Source organism: Artibeus jamaicensis, unplaced genomic scaffold (assembly GCF_021234435.1).
Source record: "Artibeus jamaicensis isolate MK-2021 breed Jamaican fruit bat unplaced genomic scaffold, CSHL_Jam_final contig_1803, whole genome shotgun sequence".
Taxonomy (NCBI): domain Eukaryota; kingdom Metazoa; phylum Chordata; class Mammalia; order Chiroptera; family Phyllostomidae; genus Artibeus; species Artibeus jamaicensis.
Window position 1 is genome coordinate 4,636,486 of NW_026521356.1, and position 22,314 is coordinate 4,658,799.

The 22,314-nt window shown below is 52.8% G+C and overlaps 1 protein-coding gene across 1 annotated transcript; it reads left to right on the forward strand.

Moving 5' to 3' along the window:
- Positions 1 to 3,649: 3,649 nt before the first annotated feature.
- Positions 3,650 to 20,557, forward strand: MTCH1 (mitochondrial carrier 1). The gene is made up of 12 exons (XM_053671304.1): positions 3,650 to 3,974; positions 7,778 to 7,862; positions 10,929 to 11,035; positions 11,340 to 11,417; positions 11,798 to 11,855; positions 12,329 to 12,380; positions 13,857 to 13,916; positions 16,055 to 16,148; positions 18,176 to 18,223; positions 18,392 to 18,459; positions 18,632 to 18,707; positions 19,743 to 20,557. Exons 1-12 carry the CDS (start codon positions 3,708 to 3,710, stop codon positions 19,812 to 19,814), a joined length of 1,065 nt encoding a protein of 354 aa, XP_053527279.1. The 5' UTR covers positions 3,650 to 3,707; the 3' UTR covers positions 19,815 to 20,557.
- Positions 20,558 to 22,314: the final 1,757 nt, after the last annotated feature.

Genomic DNA, 22,314 nt, shown 5'->3' on the forward strand with positions numbered 1-22,314 from the left:
CCCACACCCAGGCCAACAGGTGAACAGAGGCAGCAGCCCAAATGTTCTCACCAAGAACTATTGAACGGGGAGCCCACATCCAGACTTCACACCAGGGTAAATTCTTCTGATATCACAGTGCCTCACCTGTTCCAGATGAGGCCTGAACTCTCATACTGACCTTGTCATCACCTCAAGTTCACTCCTGACCTGACTAGTGTGGTGTCAATTTAGTTGCAATAGTGGGTACTTATTATATTGTATTCTCTTTTCATTGGTTTCCCACAGGATTCCAGGGACTGGTGGCTTATATACTTGGTAATTCTTGAAGTCTCTAAGGTTCTTATTTCTTGTTAATTTTCTGCTATTTGTTGGATCTTACTTTGGGGCATATGGGTCTCACTCAAGTTCTCATTCTGTCATTGGTGTTACAACACGTAACTTTGTTAAAAGATTTTTTCCTTTTTGCCCTGGCTGGTGTGGCTCAGTGGATTGATCGAGTGCTGGCCTATGAACCAAAAGGTCACTGGTTCAATTCCCAGTTAGGGCACATACCTGGATTTCAGGCCAGGTCCCCCATTTGGGGCCATGTGAGGAGAAACCACACGTTGATATTTCCCTCCACCTTTCTCCTCCCTTCCATTTTCTAAAACTAAATAAATAAAATCTTTAAAAAATATATTTTCTAAGAAACATTTAGTGGGTTTCTACTATGTTCATACTGTGCCAACTATGAATAGGACAGTCCCTGAGCTCAAAGAACTTGCAGCTGCACAGGGCAGGCTGACGAAGCGGCCGCAGCACCCTTCGTGTGGCAAGTGCTCTGCAGTGGTGACTGCAGACAGAAAGGGATCACGGCGGGGGGGGGGGGGGGGGGGGGCACTAACCAGCCCAGAGATAACTTTGCCAAGTACCTACACTCTGCCAGTTCCTCAGTAAATTCTGAGCAAGATTTTCTTTCATCCAATCAGTTCAGTATATTTTCCACTTCTAGATGATCTGATTCCTTTGTGAATATACCTGTTCTTTTTTCCCAATGTCCTTTTTTTCTAGTATTTCCTATTCTTTATCTTTGCCTTCATTTGAAAATGATATTTTCTCCCTTAAAGTTTCTTTAAGAATGTTCTATTATGTGAAGTTCCCAGGAGTAGTAATATTCCTGTTTTGCCCATTCACTGTCATTATGGAATGTGTTTTGAGCGGTTTGTAATTATTTTCCTCCTTTTTCTTGGTCTTCCTATGAGCCCTGGGTTGTGGAACTACGGCCATGGTGCAGTTTCATATTTGCCTTTCTGGTTTCCTGGGGTTGGGGGTGGAGGGACTAACTGCTTGAACTGACCTATTTTTACTTTAATTTCTTTGCTTAGAGAAATGATTCAATCACTTAAAAACAATGTACTGAACAGTTACTCTATCCCCGTATTTGGTATTGTGGAAGACAAAAATGATGCAAGACAAAACAATGTAGCTGCCTTACGTGGAACCACTGTCTGGAAGGAACACATATACACAAAAAGTGAAGTGACCATGTAAGGAAGAGAAAGTGAACAAGGTCAGAAGGAAAGACAGACAGCTGGGGAAAAACGGGGAGGAAAAGCCCCAAAGAGGAAAAGGTTTGTGTGAGGAAGTTTCAGAAAGCTGACTTCTGGGTGGAGCGTTAGTGTGCTGCTCTAATGTTAGCAATAAACGAGGCTGCGGATGAACTTCACTTTAAGGTCCCTGTTGGGAAAGGTTAATCAGAATCCAGGTGAAAGGAAGTCATTCCAAGTGCTCCTGGGGCAGGAGGTAGGTTTAATGAAAGTTGTGTTTAAAGGAGAAAACACGGTAACCTGAAAGGACTAGGAGGTTTGCAGTGATTTAGACCAGTATATATCCGGGTTAGGGAAGCCAGTGTGGGGGAGAAAGGGAGGAAGGGAAATAGAATGGCAAGATTTGGATGTGGAAGGTGTACAGAGTATTTTCAAGTGTGGCAAGGGGGAAGGGAGTTTTTAGGAGATAGGTAGGGATTTGGGAAGGGCAGACTGCAAGAAATCTGGACAAAGTGGCCAGCTGGTGTGGTTCAGTGCACTAAGTGCCAGCTTGAGAACCAAAGGGTCACTGATTTGATTGAGTCAGGGCACATGCCTAGGTTGTGGCCAGGTCCCCAGTAGGGAGCCTGGGAGAGGCAAGCACACATTGATGTTTCTCTCTTTCTCCTTCCCTTCCCCTCTCAAAACATCTCTCACGGGTGTGGCTCGGTGATTTGAGTTGGGCATCATCTCTGCAAATGGATCCATTTGCTGGTTTCATTCCTGGTGGTCAGGGCACACATCTGGGTTGCAGGCCAGGTCCTGGCTTGCAGACCAGGTCCCGGGTTGGGGGCATGCAAGAGGCAGCCAATTCTTTGGATGTTTTCAGTGCCTCTCTGGCACATCAATGTTTCTCTCCCTCTTTCTCCCTTCCTTTCCTCTCTTAAAAAAATATTTTTTTAAAAAAGAAGGCGACAAAACTTTCTCACAATAAACACAGGATCAATACAGACAAAGGGGCAAGGTGCCCCACTGCTGCGTGTCTGGACTCTGGGTTACCTGATTCCTTTCCATTTAAACAGAAACTTTTACTGAGCACCTTCACAAGTGGCGGGGCACGGTTCTAGGTGTCACTGCAGGGGTTTGCATTTTACAAACAGGCACAGGGCATTTTCCGTAATGCATACAGTAGGTCCTCCCTTACACCTATAACAAAACCGATTTCACTAAAGGCTAATTGATACAAACATGAGGTTACTTCCCATATATCTCATTAACGTGCAACTGTTATAACATAAACAAACGAAATTGAGCAAAATGTTACTAGAGGACCAGCCATACATTCCTCCCCGGGTTGCTGTGAAGATTATACTGGAGTTAACATGGTGCAAAGTATCTAAAAATGTGTCTAGCACTAAATTAAGTGCGATTTTAGGGCCACTTATTCATTTTTATTACCTAAAGATTAGACTACATACACTTAGCAGGTACAGTGCCTGCGTGTGCTGATACTGAACGACTGATTAAACACCACCTCCCACCCCCCCACCCCCCCGGACCTAGTGAGGGAGATTGGCCAAGTACTTTAGAGCAAAACACATTTTCTAACCTTAGGCGCCAAGGCCCCTAAGTGCAAAGGAAGCTGGCCACATCGCCAAAGGGCTACTGGATCTGATCTGCTGGGGAAGCCGAAGGGGTAAGACGAATCTGGAGACCGCAGAGGGGTCGCCCTGCAGCAGGAAGTTTCGCTGGGTACTCTGCCGGAGACGTGTACAACGAAGAGTCGGCCAAAGAACTGCAGCGAAAACTCGCGAAGCCAGTGATGGGGCTTAGAAATGCCGCAGACCACGTTGTAGTCTGGCTTACGCTGCCTCCAAGCCCCGCCCCCGCCGCACTCTGGGGTTCTCGGGGGAGCACCCAGCCCTGAGAAGGCCTACACAGGCCCGGGGCCCGCGACTCCGGCCTCCCGAGGCCACGGACCCTAGGTCTGCCACTCAGAGTGACGCCCTGTCCCAACTCCGCAGGGGAAAACGTATCCACTGTGTACCATTCCGCGACGCCCCAGCGGCCCCGGAGCAGCGTGGCCGGAGCCCGGCCCCTGACGCCAGCGAGGGGCGGGGCGCCGTCCGTCACGTGACGGGGAGTGACCTCACCGGCCCTGCGCTACAGGGGGCCTTAGACCCGGAAGTGGCGCCTAGGGCTCGCGGCGGCGCCGCGGGGATGGCGGGAGCTGGAGCTGGAGCCGGAGCTCGGGGCGGAGCGGCAGCGGGGGTCGAGGCCCGGGCTCGGGACCCGCCGCCGGCGCACCGTGCACATCCGCGCCACCCTCGGCCTGCGGCGCAGCCCTCGGCTCGCAGGATGGACGGAGCGTCCGGGGGCTTGGGCTCCGGGGACAACGCCCCGACCACCGAGGCTCTTTTCGTGGCTCTGGGTGCGGGCGTGACGGCGCTTAGCCATCCGCTGCTCTACGTGAAACTGCTCATCCAGGTGGGGGACCGGGCCACCGTAGGGAGATGGCGGCCCCTGTGGAGGTGACAGGCCTCGATTTGGACAGATTGGGTCGGAGGAGTCGATGATGACGGACTTGGGAGAAGGGGCAGAGACAGAGGTTTTGGTGGGCCGAAGGAAGAGGAGAGGAGGGAAGCAGGGAGGAGTTTGGGGGTGCAGGCGGAGCAGGTTTGGAGGTGCAGGAGGCTGGGCGAAGGGTTCGAAGCGACAGATTTGAGAAGGTGGAAGGAGAGGGCGAAGGGATAGAGAGACGGGTTTCGGGAATGAAGAGATGAACTTGGGATAAGAAGATGGGGTATCATTTGGGGGTGACTAAAGAAGCAACAGAATTGGGAGAGGGGCGGGAAGTTTTGGCGAATGGGTGAGGAGGAGGATTGGGGGCCAAGGCAAAGTATTTAGAAGATGAGCACATATTTAGCGCAGAGAGGAGCAAGAGCTCTGGATTTGATAGGGATAGATTAAAAAGTAGTTTGGTAAAACAAAGGACAGGAGGCCAGGGCCAAAAATTTAGGAGAGGAGAAAGGGTATCAGACTCCCGGGAGGAGAGAGCGGGGGCAATGAAATTCATGGTCAGGGAATTTGATGGGAGAGGGCGAATCCGGAGGATTTATAGGGGAGAGCTTTTGGTTAGCAGGAGATGGGGGCTCTGGATCCGATGGCGACAATGGATTTGGTGGGAGGAGGGGACGGGGTGACGCGTTGTTGGGGGGGAGAGACGGCAACGCATTGGGGGAGGGGACTGGTGGCGTTTTGTTTGGAGAGAGAAGCCAGGGGGAGGCTTTTAGGGGGAAAGGTGTGACGCATTTTGAGGAGAAAATGGAAGTCGGGTTGGGTAGGGAGATGGGAATCACAGTCCTCGTATCTGGCGGGATGAGCTGAAGGGGTTTGAAAGTATTGGAATCGGGAAGAAGGTGTAGTTGGGACATAATAGTGACAGGATAGTGGGGAGCTGGCAGAAACTGAGGCCAAGGTCGGGATGTATCTGGATCGGTGCCATGCAGGTGCACTGGGTGTAGCGGTGGTGGCCAACAGTGCCTTACAGGTGAAGCAGGCTTCCTGAGATTGAGTTGGAAAGAGATGGGCTGGAGGGATGCATTTGGCAGAACTGGGGAAGGGGCGATGGAGATGCGCGCCATTTAGATAGGGATGGTTTGGGCCTAGATTGATGACTGAAGATTCAGCCTAGAATTTCCCAGTGAAGAAAAATGGGCAGGGGGTAAAAATTGAGATGGAAACCCAACCAAAATTTGAGAATTTGATTTAAATTACAGCAAATGGGTGTCAGATTTACTGTCTTTATAATTGTACTGACAGAATGGGAGATATAGTTGGAAGGAGAGAACTTGAATGGGAGTAATTGAAATCTAAGGAATAGGGGTGATGGAGTGGGGGTGTGTGACCAGGAATATGACAGAGAATGGGGAGATTCAGTCAGGAACATCAGGGTGCCTGACTAAAATCTAAGTGTGGCTGGGATTTGGAAACGGTTGGTGGGGGGAAGGTCCAGACAGGTGGACCGGTCCAGTTTGGGGTGATTTGGGAGTGAGGGCTGCTCTATTTAGGGAATTAGGATTGTATTTACAGCAACGGAGATTACAGGTTTGGGGGAGAAATTGGCACCTGAGATGTGAAACAAGGGGGTACTGGGCGTTGAGTTTTTCGGTTGATGGAATGAGATGGGGCAAGGGCTTGAATTTTAGGGGGGCAGATAGGAGGGTCTGAGGCGTGGAGCATGCTGGAATATAGGAATGGGGGTTCCATGTGAAGGAAGTAGAAAGTGGCTTCGCCATTTGGACCATTGAAGATTTGGTTTAGAGGTTTGAGAAGAATATTGAAATAAGGGTGACTTGAAGAGAGAATTGGGAATGAGGGAGAAGGGGGAATTGGGGAATGAAGGGAGACAGAAGGGTGGGAACTGGATGGTGGGGGCGGGTAAGGATGAGTGAGCTGGGTTGGGGTGATAGGTGGCCTATCTGATTTGAATTCAGGTGGTACTGAGCATAACATATTTTAGGCTGAAATCTTAACGGGTGTAGCTTGGGAATCAGAGTAACATTTTGCAAAAAGGCAGATACCAGTTTGGGGTGGTAGCAGGATTGGAGTGGCAGATTTGGGGTTGTCTAGATTAGGTACATTGGAATGCAGTGCCTCAGATCAGGGTTTGTGGGTGTTAGGTTTCAGGGTTTGGAGATTTAAGGGTGATGGACTGGCTTTGCCAGTGTCTGGTCCAGAGCCACAGCTTCGGACTGGGTTAATAGACTTGGGGGTGAAATTGGGCTGGTATGACTTGGGCACAACTAATGAAAACTTGAGGACAAGGAGAACAGGGGTGAAATATGGCCAGTGTGCCTTTGATAACCTGGGTGGAAGTTAAAAATACAGACTCAATAGATCTGGGAGCTGTGGGGACATGGGGGAGGGGGCACAACAGATTTAGGGGTGAAATGGAATCAGAAGACTTCTAGGTTATGACTGGCCTGGGTAAGACAGTACAAAAGCAGTAGCTCAGACTGAGAGTAGCAGTGACAACGGGAGTTTTCCCTGTGTGCGAGAATGAAAACAAGACAACTCAGACCCTTAGAGCTTTCAACCCAAAAGGGGAAAGGTCTAGAAGGGGAGAGCTAACTTGGCTCAGGTAAGCTGGCTCATCCCTTTTCTCCAATTCCTCTGGGATAGAATATCTTTAAAGAAGCTTCTCATCCATAGGGGGTTTCTTGATTTATAACCAGTAATCTGTCACATAGCTCAGAATCACATCCACAGGGTTAGTGTCAACTTTCAAAAACACTACAGCAAAGAAGAAAGGCAATCAAGCCAGGAAAGCACTAGAAGCATTCCTAGTCCAGTTTTGAAGGCAGAGCTCCCCAACCCTGCCGGTTCTGCTTTTCACATTCAAAGAGTTGCTGCCCGGGTTCATGGGCCCAGCTGGCCTGCTTTGAGGGACAGGGCTGCTGCCCCCTGCCAAGGAAGGAGACTTCTCCCACCCCACTTAGGTGCTAGTCTCCTAGACCCCTTTTCTCCTGCCTGGCAGCAGAGAGAGCCCATCATTAATTGGCAGCATAGCAAACAGCCTCACCCCGCAGTGACCGGCCCCATCCTCACCAGGGGCGTGGCGGGGGGGGCTGCCTTGGTCCTTCACCTACCCATGAGTTTAACAGATATAACCAGTTCCACACAGCAAGAGTAACCGTTGTCCCACAAACGTTGGGACATTATGTCACGGGGACATGGGTGATTGAGATTAGAACACAGTTGAGGAATATTTTGAATTAACTGGGATTTGAGCGAATAGTGTGTCTGCCTGGGAGTGAGAGGGACAGGTTTGTTGCATCTCTTGTGGGTACAGTAAAAAATTTGAGTTGTGGGGTAAACTTTGCAATGAGGTATTTGGAACTGAGCTGTCTTTGGGACTGAGATTTTAGCGTTGCCACATTTCAGATCAAGAGTTACTGAAGTGTTTAACCTGGAGATGAGAATAAATGAGATTTATTCTGAGGTGAGCATGGGGTTTGAAATATATAAACATGGGGTGTTTTCCCCGGGAATATCTGGAATTTCAAGGTAACAATGTTGGGGAATGGAGGTGACTGGCACTGTGGTAGGGGTAGGATCTGGGACTAGACATTTCTGGTCATTGGGAGATTTCCTGATGCTAATGGTTATCAACAGAAACAGCATGAGAATTTGTGGAAAAAAGAGTTAGAGGCCTGCGAAGACGAGAAGCAGTGAGACTGAACCTGCAGTAGAGTCTGACCTTCCTTTTGTATATGTTGATTCTGAAGGTGGGCCATGAGCCGATGCCCCCCACCATTGGGACCAATGTGCTGGGGAGGAAGGTCCTCTATCTGCCGAGCTTCTTCACCTACGGTGAGTGTGCTGCCAAGTCAGGAAAGCCCATGCTGACAAAAAAAAAAAAGTATCAAATGGGGAAGCTGGCCCTGGGGGACGCTGTGGGCAGCATGACACCCAGAGTCAGAGCTGGATGGAGGAGGAGATCCTGGAGTGTGGCGGAGAGGCGCCAGGGTTTGGGGGCAGAGCAGGTGAACAGCACAGCTCTGGTCCAGCTCCTCTGCTCAGGCAGGGGGAGAGCAGACAGCGCCTCAGAGGAGGGGCCAGTCAGGACACTGGCCCCTGTCATCCCTGGTTGTGCTGGGGATGGGGGGGGGATGAGTTTTGCCTTCTGAGCAGTCGACCCCCTTACTAGCTTCTCTGCTTTCCTGCTACTCTAGGAGGCCTGTCGGGACCTCCTGGGTCCTTTCCTTCTTTCTCCATCCTTTTCTTTGTGTTTCTTTCATGGTGCCAGCTCACCGCATCTCCACCCACTGGGTGTAGACCAGTGAGCAGTGAGTTGTGGCTTCACCTCTGGCATGCCCTGACCAGCTCTGTGAGCTTGGGCCACTTAACTGCCCTGGCTGAGTAGTCCCTCTGTGAAGTGGCATCAGTGCCTTCCTGCCTGGCCCTTCGTACACCTTCTCCCTGCTCCAAGCAGCCCTGCCTGTCAGGAGGTCTCTCCACCAAGAGGCCCAACACAGGGGAGCTTGCCTGGTGCCAGTGGAGCCCACCGGGCCACCTCTACTGCTCATCCTCTGGCCCATGGGCGCCAGCTGCCCAAGGTCTTTTCAAGTCTACTTTTGCTTTCCCTCCACAGTCCCTACCCTCACAGGTGGACCGTGACAGACTTTGTTTAAATGTGCCTTTGTTATTCATGTTTACAGCCAGCCCGCCCCCTCGTGCTTCCCCTGCCTTTGTTCACACCTGTTTGGTCACTCCAGATGCTCTCTGGAAATCTTTCTATCCACTGAATAACAGGGCTTTGCCTCCTGTCACCGTTTTTTCACTTCACGCACTTTTGGCAGAATCTGATGTGATGGTTCTCTTTCAGTCTTGCTACCTTGTTGTTGAGGACAGTCCGGGGCCTGGCGAAACATGTCATTTTATGGGGAAATATGTTCGTATTTGTTTTTACTTAATATTGTCACTGTGGGGGAGGGGAAGTCAGAATTAGGAAGGTCCCCCACCCCGAAGTAGAGTGAGGCCGGTGGCCACAGTCGGCACCGGATCCTGGGCAGCCGGGGTGGGAGGCTGCCAGCCCCTCCTGGGTGGTTTCTCTGTTGCCACCTTGGTGTGCTCCCTCCACACAAGGGCCTCAGGCAGAACCCGGGCCTGGCTCACCACACAGTCGCTCCCCAAAGCACTCAGGTTGAGAGGTCTTGACTCACTTTTCTGCCTCTTGTAGAGTTGAGCAGAGTTCCGAGGTGCTCCCCCCACCCCAGTTTACACACCTGTTGTTTCGGTCCAGATGCTATGGCAGATGCCGGCCGGGTGGTTCCAGGCACCATGTGGCTCTCCCACCAGGGAGAGGGCTCAGCTGTGGGGATGTCTAGGGGCTGCCCGGACAGCACCTGCTCCTCTGCTGTCGCAGGGAGTTGGTCAGAGGGAGGTTGAAAAGAACTTCTGGAGAGTTCCAGGGCCTGCAGAGAACCCCTGGAATGAAGGAGTCTCTGGCCAGCCACGGGGCCTTCCCTCTGTTTTCTTCCTGCCTTTCTCCACTCTCACTTGTTCATGCTTAATCTCCGAGGTGGAGAGAAATAGGGGTCCTTAACTCCTTTCTCACTGGCGGGCAAGTCGGATAGAAAGAGGTTAAGTGTCTCCCTAGAGATTACACTTTGGCTTTACCCTTCCGCTGACTGCCTTCCCCAAGATAAACTTTCCTTCTGCCTGTTCACTTTGAAGCAGGGCGCCTTGCCACCTCGTCCAGGGCCCTTTCACCTCCCACTCCTCTCTGCCCAGCCCCACCCATCTCAGGAAGCCGAGTAGGCAGCTAACAGGTGCCTGGGCCCCAGTGAAAGCCGGAGCTAGCAGCAACATTGGGTTTCAGAGAAAGGCCTGGCGTGCTGGCTCCTGCCACAGTGCGGTGCCGGAGAGCTAAGTCGTGGGTGTGCAGGGAGCCACTGTCTGAGAGAGTGTTCTGCCAGCATTGCAAAATACATTGCCTCTTTCAACGTAGCTTAAAAGTTGGTATTGCATAAAATAAAACATTAAAAAGGGACCCTAATGAAAAAACACTGACTAGCTAGTAGGGTCTAGCTTCCCTGACTGCTTAAGTTTTTTCTGTGAAGTAGTTCACTGGTGCCTCTGTTTTGGTTACTCCTCCGCTTGTTTCCTCCCACCCCCCTCCCCATCTTGATGAATAAATAAATGCCAACTGGTGCCTTGACCAGTGTGGCTCGGTTAAACGCCCTGCAGCGCAGAAGGTCGCCAGTTAAGTTCCCAGTCAGGGCACATGCCTGGGGTGTGGATTCATCGCCTGTTGGGGCCTGTGAGAGGCAACTGGTCCATGTTTCTCTTTCTTCCTCCCTTCCCCTCTCTCTAAAAATAAATAAAACCTTTAAATAATAAATAAAGTAAATGCCGACGGGCCAGGTGGGATCCTGGGCAAAGCACAGTGACAGGGTGGGGACGCCCTTCCTTGGCACACTCGGGGGACACTGTGGAGCCTTCCTTCTGGGAGCCCTTTTTCTTTTTTCCTCCCCTGGGTTGCAAACTATCACCGGCTATGGGAACTCTGCCTTCTTCCTTTTTTTCCTTTCCCCTGAGAACAGTATTTCTCTATATACAACAGAGTTGGTGTCTGGGTTGCAGCACTAAAGTTGCTGAGTTAAAAAAACTGCACTTGAGTTTGCTGAGTAGATATTTCAAAGCTAAAAAAAAAGTAAATGTCAGAAATATGTTTCAAAGGCCTTTACACAAAGGAGCAGGGAATAGAGAAGAAATTGGGGTGGAGCCTGATCACTTCCAGGGTCCTGGACTGATGCTCCCCTCGGTGACAGAGGGCAGCACGTACTGAGGGATGGGCACCTGGTCTGGGTGTGAGTGCGACTCAGGAGTGGGCGTCTGGGCTGGGCGTGACGCTGCCGCCTCTCTCCCTTACAGCCAAGTACATTGTGCAGGTGGATGGGAAGATAGGGCTCTTCCGAGGCCTGAGCCCCCGCCTGATGTCCAATGCCCTCTCCACTGTGACTCGGGGCAGCATGAAGAAGGTGAGCCTCGAGCAGAGTACGGTTCCCCTGAGCTCCCTGCCACCGCCAGGTAGCCGTGTACACTCGTCTAAGACTCCTTGACTGGGTGGATCCCTGCCCCACAGCCCTGCTTTCCCACAGCTATGACGCCGGGCAGGGCCTTTCCGCCCCGAGCTCCAGCCCTGGGGTTACCTGAGGCTGGCCCAGCTAATGGGCACTCCACAGAAAGTTGTGGAAGCTGCTTCCTACAGTCTCCGCCCCGGGAGCCACCTTTGAGAGGCATATCTGTGTTTTGCTTTTGGCCCTCTTGTTTTTTGTGTCTCAGGTTTTCCCTCCGGATGAGATCGAGCAGGTTTCCAATAAGGATGACATGAAGACTTCCCTGAGGAAAGTGGTGAAGGAGGTGGGTGTTGGAATCAGAGAGGGCGAGGCCCTGGGAGGGGGGTCAGGGTATTTCTCACCACTGAGCTGGGCAGGTCATTGAAGAGTCTCAGGATGGGGTCCTTGTACTTGCATGGGACAGGGACGTAAAAGGAGCCCCACTGTGGACATATAAGGAATCTCAGAAAGCCTTGAGCCATCACGGGGCCTGGCCTGGGACCCGGTAGCACTCCTGGGTGGAAGGAATTGGGGGGTGGGTGACAAGTGGGGCCATCTGAGTTAGACTGGCCCCACGTGGGCGCTGCGGAATCTCAGGTTGTTCCCCACCTGATTTCTCAGTTATGCAGGAGTGCCAGTTCCAGAGACAGGCTGAACCGAGTGTCCCCCTCTGCTCTCTTGCAGACCTCCTACGAGATGATGATGCAGTGTGTGTCCCGCATGCTGGCCCACCCACTGCACGGTGAGCAGCCCCACTGGAGGCTGCGGCTCAGCTGTGGGATGACCCCTGGAGGACTGTAGCTGGCGGTGGGGTAGGGGTATTCCATAGCAACCCCACTGGGGAGAGACACCTTCCTTGGTGTCTGTCACCCACCTTACTTTACCTGTAGAGAAACTGCATACCAAAAAGACTGCGTCCAGACAGAATAACCCACAAATGGAACCTAAAAGCCAGGCCTAACAAGTGTCATTTGCTTTGCCTTTAAAGGTCTAAGCAGTGACGTGTACATGTCAGGAGTCCTGTCCGAAGGGAGCTGGGGCTCTCCCCGGGCAGAGGAAATAGGATGCCATGGTCGTGGGGTGTGACAGTGAAGTCCAGAGCCCCTCCTGCCTCCTGCCCCGGGCTGTGCTGAATGGTGGCCTCTACAGCAGGCCCTCCACGACGGGGCTTCGTGTGTTTGCCTCAGGTCACCTGTGTGTTTTCTTTTTCCCCAGTCATCTCAATGCGCTGCATGGTTCAGTTTGTGGGACGGGAAGCCAAGTACAGGTGGGTAATTCTTCTTGGGACAGATAGGTGTGGCCTCGTCACCATTCAGAGTCTGCCAGGACAGGCTGTGCTGGGTCAGTCACTGCCCCTTTTCTGCCCTAGTTCTAATATGCCGAATTAAGGGGAACGTGGTGATTCCCATTGTCTGTGTCCAGGGGCATTTTCTCAGTATCTCTTGTCAGGGCTGCTCAGGATGAGCCTGGGGGCCTGCAGCGGCGGTGAGTGCAGTTGGAGTCGGCTTGGATATGGAGTCCTGGCAGCAGAGCTGATTCTGCCACTTAGGACTGAGCCAGGGTTCCCTCCTGGGCACCCTGGGTTATGCCCTAACGATTTCCCCACTGTCATTGCACCTGGCTTACAGCTCGATCCTCCTCTGTCCACTTCAGTTGATTACCAAATACTAGCACCTGCATGCACTGCACTGTTCAGGGGTGCTACGGGGGGACTGGGTGTGTTGACATGCGCCTTCCATGTGGCAGGAGGACATGCCCATTACCTTCCTCTCTAAGGTTCTCGTGTCCTGGCTTCAGTTCTTCTCTGCAACTGTCCTGTGGGGCCACTGCTCCAAGAAGCTCAGCTGCTATGGGGCCTCATTTTGGTTCACTAATGGGAAATCGGCCCATTTCCCCAGACTGAAATGTGAGGCTGGCAGATGGGATCAGGAGTGGCCCAGCTACTGTCCTGAGAAGAAAGGTAGTGGGGCCTGCCAGGGCTCAGGGGCCTGGGGGCAGCACTAGCCAGGGCTTCGGCTCCCACCGTCTTTCTCCCACCTAGGCCACTACTGCACCTAGGCTTTGCAGAGCTTCATTAGGATGGGCCACTTGGGTTTGGTAGCCACAGGTCAGAGAGGTTGCTCTTGAGCCTCCTTTGCATGTCACACCTAGGAGCCAATTCTCTAGTCTCCCATAGGCTGTGGTGACCAGGGCACTCATTCCCAAGCTCCTTGCTGGGCGGAGGGGTGGGCATTTGCCTTTGTCCAGGCTGCTTCTGGGCTGTGTGATCCCAGGACCTCCTGCTGCAGGGCCTAGTGTTCCTCTGCCCTCTGGAGAGGTGGTTCTCGCCACTTGCCACTCCACCTGCTCTCACGCTGTGAGTCATGCAGGCTTCTCTGCTTAAAGGGCGTTCAGCCAGAGATAAGCACTAGGGCCAGGCCGGAGAAACACCAGTCATGGTGCAGCAGCCCAAGCTTGGAAGGGTTATTCCTAAATTCCAGACCCATGGAGAACAGCGGTTGCTCACTGCTAGGGTTCTGGTGGTGGCAGTGATGGTGGTGGTAGGGTTTCTCTGGTCTCTGTGAACTAGGTAAGTGCCCCTACTCCCAGATAAGAGCTCTCTAATCTCCACTGGTTCTGCCTGGTAACAGAATTTTGGCTGCCCCGCCCAGCCAGGACTGGATGGCTCTGAGCAGGGGTGAGGAGGTGGGGGCCTTCTCCAGGTGACTAGGTGACCTCTGTCCTTGTCTTACTTTCTTCACAGTGGTGTGCTGAGCTCCATTGGGAAGATTTTCAAAGAGGAGGGGCTGCTGGGATTCTTTGTGTACGTGAGTTTGTACCCCGCAAATCTGGCTCTACTAACAGGCTCACTCTCAACCTCTTAGGCCACAGCTGCTGGCCTCAGACTAACCACAAGCCCTGCCCCTCTGCCCACCCTCCCCATGCCCCCTGCCCGAGTAGCTGCACTTTCACGGCATGTGCGAGCCGGGGATCATCAAGCCAAAGCTTCCCAGCCCTTTCCAGATCACGGCTCACTCACAGGTGGTGCAGTTTATCAGCTGCTGGCTGGACTGAGCCCAAAGGCCCAGTCCATTCGCCCCAGGGCCAGAGGAGGGCATGCGGGTGGACGTGAGCAAGGGCACTCCATTGTCCTTGTTTCACTGCTGAAAGTAACTGAAAATCTGTGACAGGGACTAGGGGTCAAACACTGACAGCTCACAGGCCGACTCCAGCGGATGGCTTCTGTTTGACAGCATTTCTGACGAATCAGTTCTTCACATTTAACATTTAGGATCTTAACATAACAATCCATATTTTCGACTTCTCTTGAAAAGCCAGAAAACCTGGCCCCTCCGGGCCTGCGTTATGTAGAGCACCTGTCACCTGTCAGCAGGGCACATGATCTCCCAAAGGCCACAGACACCCTGCCTTCCTTGAGTCTCTCACCCGCCTTACTTTACCTGTAGAGCAACCACATACTGAAAAGACTGTGTCCAGACAGAATAACCCACAAACGGAACCTAAAAGCCAAGCTAACAAGTGGCATCTGCTTTGCCCTTAACGGTCTAGGCAGTGACAGGGACATGCCAGACACGGGGCCATCTGTTAAGTCATGCTGTGGGTGTATTTGCCAGGCGTTTTTATTTACCATCTCATTTAACCCAGAAGCGACCATGTCTGCGTGTTTTCCATCAGGGGGTGATGTTTGCCTCCAGGAACACTGGTACTGTCTGAAGACAGCTTTTGGTTGTCACAATTGGAATTTGGTGGGTAGAGGCTGGGGATGTTGCCATACATCCCACAGTGCAAAGGTCAGCCCCTGCAACGAAGAATTCTTCGGCCCCAAATGTCAACAGTGCAAAGGTGGCAAGCCTTGATTTGTATACACACATAGGTGTATGTGTGTGTCTCTGTATGCACTCACACACGTGCATATACACATGTGAGTACATATTTGCCCATGTGACTGGTGCATTAGGCTTTAAAATAGTACATCTCACCACCCCTGGCATTTTCCACACTCATACAGTTTTATTCTGGTATGTGAATAGCATTCCTGCTGGGTTACTTAACCACCAGGTTCCCTCTCCCCTAATGTGTGTGTGGGACAGGCAGCGCACCCAGGTGCGGCAGGGCGTGTGCGTCCGCCCCTCAGCACGGGTGGAGGCTGCAGGACAAGAAACTGCTCACGGACGCCTATTTTGTTAATATTCCTCATAACATAGATGTGTTGCTTATATTTTTTGAACTTTTAAAATAGTTTGAAATAAGATTTTTAAAAATTCAAAAATCACAATTCTGCTTCCTCTCCTAAGAGAGAGCCGTTCTTCTGGAAATCTTCTCAAGTCATCCCATATCTGAACAAGTAAATAAGCACATTAAAGGTCCATGTATTGCACACAGGACCCACTGATCTCAGTCTGGCTTTTTGTCCTCAGCGCTGTATTTTGAGGGAACCTTCCATACCTTTTGGCAGAGGTGTTATCACAAACGCCATCACTTTAAAAGTCAGTCCTCCCTGTAAAGGCTTGCATGAAATGTCTTCATTAGAACATTGCAGAGGGTGAAGACAACAGCTGTATTGAGCAAAGTGTTTTTGTGAGAGTTGATTAGGTAAAGAGGCCAGGAGAAAACTTACCAGCACGTAGGCACTCTTTCATAATCTGTATGGAAAATCCCATATTTAGTAGCATTCACATCCTGAGGCCTGGCCTGTGTGGTTTGAAAACTGCTTGTGGTACCATAAACTAATCTGTGGTGTCAGACGTGGCATAGAACACTCGCCCCTGAACGCTGCCTTCCTGGTGTGGGTAGCTGGTGACCCACATGGCCCTGCAGGCTTCTTGCCTGACATATTGGATGCTGAAGTTCAAAGCTTGGAACGTTCTGCTTCCAGGGTGTGGAGCCTCCAGGAAATGGTCTCTCCCTCCCCAGCTCATCTTTGCTCACCTTGTCTTTTAGCGGCTTAATCCCTCACCTCCTGGGAGATGTGGTTTTCTTGTGGGGTTGTAACCTGCTGGCCCACTTCATCAATGCCTACCTGGTGGATGACAGCGTGAGTGACACCCCAGGGGGGCTGGGAAACGACCAGAATCCAGGTTCCCAGGTTGGTTGGAACAAGGACTTGTCTGTCTTTTCGTGTACTGCCGGTGCCCAGGGTCTGGGGCAGACTTGAGGACTCTGGGGTTCTGAGCATCAGGTCCCAAGGGCTAGAGAGGTCTTCTGGGGACGTGGTCTGAGAAGAGGACTTGGTTGTCCCAAGGTCAGCTGTCCCTCCAGACAGGACACCTGCAGGAGTTTATGGAATGCCTGTCCTGGGCAGAGTTAGAAATAAGACAGGTCCCTGCTTGTCCAAACTGGTTTGACTCAGGACCCAACTAGGGAGCAGGAAACAGAAATAGACAGGCTAACAATAGCCCTTCAACTTTTGCTCAGTATTTTATATTTTCCGAATCCTTTTGTGGACATTATGGCATCTGATCCTGACGATAGCCCAGGTGTGAAGGGAATAGGGCAGGTACACCCCCCTGTTCCACAGGCAGAGAAGTTGGGACCCTGACATTAAAGGGCCCTCCAGAGGCACTTGGCTGGGAACCAGCAGGGCAGGGACTAGATTTTTCCTGTGCTGGACGGGGGGTGCTCCCCCTCTTGAGGTTTTCCGAATCAGCTAGGAAGTGTACTGGCCAGGAGCACCCCACTGTTTCGTTAGCAGTGGCTTGCACAGATAGCTGTACACAGGCCTCTCCGAGGTTGGGCAGACATAGGGAAGCCTTGGTGCTTTGAAAAGGCATGTGGAAGAAAGGCATCCAAGGACATGATGGGTTGGCTGGTTCTGTGTGAATCAAGATGAGTTGGGGAACAGTGATGGGCGGGGGTTTTCTGGTAGCCAGGCATTGTAACGGTAGAGATTGCCAACCCCAGGAAGGAAGGTGAGGGAGGGGTTAGGGACCTGTCTGCCAGAATCACCGGCGGGGGGTGGGGGGGAGCAGGTGCGTGGGTCAGTCTGCATGTGCCTGTGTCTGTGTAGCTGCGTGTGTGTGTGTGTGTGTGTGTGTGTCTGGGCACAAGTCTGGCGAGGAGTGCCCTGTCCCCACTGAGAGCCTCTGCTCAGAGGGAAATTGTTGGCCTGTTTGACTTGGGTAGGTAAGTCTTAACGGCCTTTCCATGTGAACAAATTCAAGCAGCTCTGTAGAGGCCAGCTCCCATCTTCAGTTACAGTAGCCATGGCCCTGCGCTTTCTCAGGGGCCTCCTGTGTCAGGTAGCTGCTGCGGTCACAAAGAGCCAGGCTGGACAGCTGGGGTGTCTGGGCTGGGGAGTATCTCCAGCTGATTGGTTTCTCCTGTCTAGGTGGGCAGGTGTTTGAACGGGGGCTGCTGCACTTAACGTCACCACCAACAGCAGTCAGCAGCTTCACTGAAAGTATTTTTCAACTGCTCTTCCGTGTGTGGCTGAAAGGCTAAGATGAAGCTGCCACTCAGGCAGAGAGGGCTGAGCAGACGTGTACCCAGGGTCGCAGGGTGTCCACCTGGTGGGATGGCCCTGCCACAGGAAGCTCAGGAATAGGTAGCCCCACTTCCTGGGCAAAATAGGCTGTAGGAGTTGGGGCCCGAAGACGACGAGAGCCTGCTGAGGTTGAAGGCGACGGGAAGCCCAGACCCCCTCACATTGCTGGGAGACCAGCATTTTGTGCCTGGGCAGTTAAGGTGGCTGCCAAGCCTCGGACATTAGTCAGGGCAGACACAGGCCAAGCCCTCAGAGCTCACAGCTCAGTGCAGGTATGTAGGGCAGCAGCCAGGGAGCCACTCGCCTGGCCTTCACGTCTGCTCCTCGCTATCCCCAATGAGGTCATGGGTGTCCTGTAGTCTGGTTACCCTACTTCTGCCTCGCAGGTCTTTTCTGGGCTCTGCTGCAAGGCTGTGGAAGCCGCCAGAGGTCCAGAAAGAAACATAGTGTGCGCAGTGGGCGTGTGAGGCCGGGGTGGGGTGAGGGGACCGCAGACCAGGTGGAGGTCTGCATATCTGACGCCTGCATCCTGAGGGGAGGCGCCTGTGGCAATCCGGTCTCCCTTTCTGTCTCTTCAGTTCAGCCAGGCCCTGGCCATCCGGAGCTACACTAAGTTTGTGATGGGGGTAAGTCAAGCCGGCTGCCCTTCCCACTGTGCTGTGGGCCTCTGGGTAGGGGGGCTTTGGAGAGACCAGCCCTAGTACAGGGTGTTGGCCCAGCGAGTCCTGCTCCTTGGGCCCCGGGGCTGGTGCTGGTGAGGGGGTTGCTGACGTTCAGGTGTCCCTGGATTTCAGATTGCAGTAAGCATGCTGACCTACCCCTTCCTGCTGGTTGGTGACCTCATGGCTGTGAACAACTGTGGGTAGGTGTGCACCCCTCCACCTGGCTTCTTCCGGGGTACACCGCCCCCTTTGGGATGACTGGTTCAGGATGAGGGTGGCAGCAGCTCCAAGCCATCCCTTCTTGAGGTCTCCTTTTCCTGGCTGGTCAGCTTCTGTGTGCTCTGGGTCTTACATACTCTCTTTCCCTGGCAGGCTGCAGGCTGGGCTTCCCCCCTACTCCCCAGTGTTCAAATCCTGGATTCACTGCTGGAAGTACCTGAGTGTTCAGGTAAGCAGGCTCCCAAAGGGGGAGGTGTTTCCCAGTCCCACTCGGCGAGCACATGAAACGGTTTCGTGGGCGCTTCACTGCTCGGAAAGATAGGGGGTTGTCATGGGTTCCAATGTTGTGAGTGGGGAGGACGTAGACCTGGCCTTAGGCATTTAAATTGACTTTTCGCTTTATTTTGGGAAGGATTTGAGATAGTTAGATCTGAGTTTGCTTAAAAATTTACATCAGAAAAGATCCCTTTTTCTTTAACCACCATGGAGGGAGCCATGGGGAGGTGGCGAAGCCCAAGGACCCGTCTTAGACTTTGAGCGACATGGCTGGAGATGCAGCCGTGGGGTCGGGACCAGCTCCTGCCGGGCGGGTGGCTGCCGAAAGCTGAGTCCTCCTGCTGGACATCCAGTGCCCAGGAGAGCGTGAGGGTTGAGCTGGGCCACAGGGTGAGCCTGCTGAGCGGGCCGTTCTTGGGGTTTTATGTTCTGTGCCCAAGCACCTTCCTGCTGGCTGGAGCTCCAGGAACCAGAGGTTAAGAATCCTGGCGTCCAAGGCAGATTCTTGCCTTTTCCTAGCCTTGTGTTTGCCTTGTAAAATGGGTGAGCGGCCTGGGAGCAGCCATTGCAGTGACCGGCCTCAGGTTGAGAAGAGGACAGACAGAGGGAAACAGCGAGGCAAGAAGAGGGCGCAGGTCTCCCCAGCGACTGGTCCATTCTGCCTGTGCCACATCCCGTGGGCGTCGGGGGAGGCCCGGACCACTTGGGCTCGGGGGCCAGATGGGCAGTACTCCCCAGCACCCACTCTTCGGGGGTGCCTACCAAGTAGCCCATCAGCACTGGACACACTGGGGCATGAAGCGAGCCACTCCAGCACAGGGCAGATCGTGGCCTTGCCGTTCTGGGATGCAGGCCTAGGCCCTCCTCCCAACCCTGGGCTCTCTGGGCTGCTGGAGCCTCTTTGCTTCATGCTGGCCTTGCTCCGGGGCAGGGTGTGGAGGATGGCCTCCCCTTTCACTGACTGACCTGACTGTTCCTTCCAATCCAGGGCCAGCTCTTCCGAGGCTCCAGCCTCCTTTTCCGCCGGGTATCGTCAGGATCGTGCTTTGCCCTGGAGTAACCTGAATCACTAAACACGCTGTCCCAGCCTGGCCACTGTGGGTGAGGCCTGTCCATCTCGGGCGCTTGTAAGACAACTCCAACCCAGTGACATCTAGATGTGCTCCTGCCCAGCTGGACTTCGGCGTCCATGTTTGCCATGTGTCTGTCCAGAAGTGGGGGCTGGGTGGGGAGGCTACACCCACTGATTGGTCACCTGTTAGACCTGGGGAAGGTGGGGCAGAGCTGGAGAGCTGGGGTGGAATCCCCTTTCTTCACAGATTCGCTATGTCTGCTTTGTGCAGGGGGCCAGAAAATGGCTCATAGAGGCCCAGGTTGGATGGGAAAAGTCTCTCAGTGTCAGATCCCACCCCCGGTCAGCCCCAGCTCTCACCCTGCAGCTCAGCTGGGTGTTGCTCTCCTGCTTGTAAATAGGGCACAGTCCCTTTTCACAAGGCCACCATCATGTCCAGGCCTGTGCTAGGAAGCTATTGCTAGGTTCTGCCTTTGTTTCCTGAACACTACTTTTCTGATACAAAGGCAGCACCCTCCGAATGAGAAATCATGTGACCGCTGAGAATGTGTCCCCTCATCAAATGCTCATCGGTTTAATGGTGACGCTTTGTGTGCAGGATCTAGTTACCTGTGCAGTTGTGCACACTCGGAAGTTAGGCAGATCAGTGTCTTTAGTCCTACCCAGTTTAAAAGTTCCTGATAAGATTTGACCTTTCCTCCCTCAAATAAATGTACTGGTGGTGATTTGGAGTTTTGCGGGGAGTCTCTGATTTTGATGAGCATAAAAGCTGTAATCTTTCTCAGTCCTCAGTGTTAGTGTGCGGAGGGGCCGTAGAGCCCAGGGCTGTGGCAGCTCAACCTGGGATGCTAAGCGCCAGGCCCTGTGGAGACCAGCCTGGAGGGGGCGCCAGGGAGACCAGACGATTTGCTGAATCAGACCATAATGAGATGCCAGTTTACAGATGAACAAGTAGTGCATAGGCCTGTCGCCATGGAGACAGGCTTCCCATTTTCAGAAAATGTTCCACCCAAACCCCGAATTGTCATCTCTGCACTGTTTGGCATTTGCAGTTCACTGAGTGTTTTGGGGGTAGCAGTCACATGATTAGAGAAGGAGCCAGCATGGGCCCAGCGTAAGCACCAAGGCTTGCCTCCTCTAGAAAAGACAGGGTGCCCCTCCATTCACTTCCGCCCAGCACCAGGTTCTGTAAACAGGCAAAACTTACAATAGGGCATCCTGTCCTGGAGATCACGGGCTTCCATCTGATGGGGTTTGAATTCCCATGGAAGTCCAGCTAGGTATTTCTTTGCCCTTGCTCTAATGTTGCAGTCTGGTGACTTTGGTCATGCACCTCACAGGTGTGGGCTGAGTCACCTCCAGGAAAGGCCCCAGGACACTTGGAGAACTGGCTGTCCCCAGTGGCCTAGTAACAGTTGACCTGAGAGCAGTTTGTTATGGATCCTTGTTCCCCAAGAACACATGGAAGTGCCTCAGCGGGTGTCCTGTAAATGCACATTGGTTGAGGCCACTTAGGTCTCGTACTCACTTCAGATACCTGAATCGGACACCGCCACCCCCAGGAAGCCCACGTCTCCCCTTCCTTCACCAACCCTGTTAGGGGTAACTTTTCTTGTTGCTCCGTGTTTGAATCCTGTTTTTGTACTGATTACTTCTTACGGTCCCCCAGATTTAGAGCCACTTGCTTCTCTGGAATCCTGTGCTGAGCTTGCCCCGAAGGGCCCCTCCCTCTATATTTTCAGTTGAGCAGAGTCCAGGTTTTACCCTTAACTTCTAAAGCACATTTTCAGCTCAATATTCAGATGTATGTCGTGTATATTAAAGGCTGGCTTTGTTCCTGGTTCCCTCAGTGTTTAAGGGCTGAGGCTTCACTTGCCCTCTGAGCACCTGGCATGTTCCCTGTTGGGCCAGGAAACTAGAATGACAAGGTCCACATTTGAGAGAGGAGATTGGGCAGGAGGGAAGCTTGAGCTGTTGGCAGGAGGGGCGATGGAAGCAGAAACGTAGGAAGCCAGTCACCCTCCTCCCCTTCAGGAATACTTAATTCTGATGGATAAGGCTGGAAAAGCCTGTGGTGGCCCTTTTGGGTCCCCCTGTGAAAAAGCCTGAGGTGGCAGAGGAATCCTAAGCTGGCTCTCCGCTGTGGTCCCTCTCACTAAGCCGTTCCCCAGATGCCAGGGAGCCATGCAGCATGACGCTGGAGCCGACCCCTCCCCACCGGATAGGAGGCCTGAGTGCTGGCCCTTGCCATCGGAACACACCCTCCCGTCATGTCCTCTTGGGCCTGTACTGACACATCCCCTCCCCACCCATTTGTCACGGGCTGGCCTGACCATGTGGAACAACATGGTTATTTCCCTAAATATGCTTCCAAAGAGGTCCCTGGTCCTGGTCTTGGATAGTTTCCCTGACAGTTTTCCTGAGGTCTGACCACGAGTGTGCTTTGTAGGAGGCACGGTCCTCTCAGAAACTAGGAAAAATGGGTTTG

What these genes read in the sequence shown, in the direction of transcription:
- MTCH1 (XM_053671304.1), top strand. Translation starts at nt 3,708, where the DNA reads ATGGCGGGAGCTGGAGCTGGAGCCGGAGCTCGGGGCGGAGCGGCAGCG. An exon ending in GCTGGCCCACCCACTGCACG is followed by an intron (nt 11,856 to 12,328) that starts GTGAGCAGCCCC and finishes CTTTTTCCCCAG; the next exon opens with TCATCTCAATGCGCTGCATG. An exon ending in ACACTAAGTTTGTGATGGGG is followed by an intron (nt 18,224 to 18,391) that starts GTAAGTCAAGCC and finishes CCTGGATTTCAG; the next exon opens with ATTGCAGTAAGCATGCTGAC.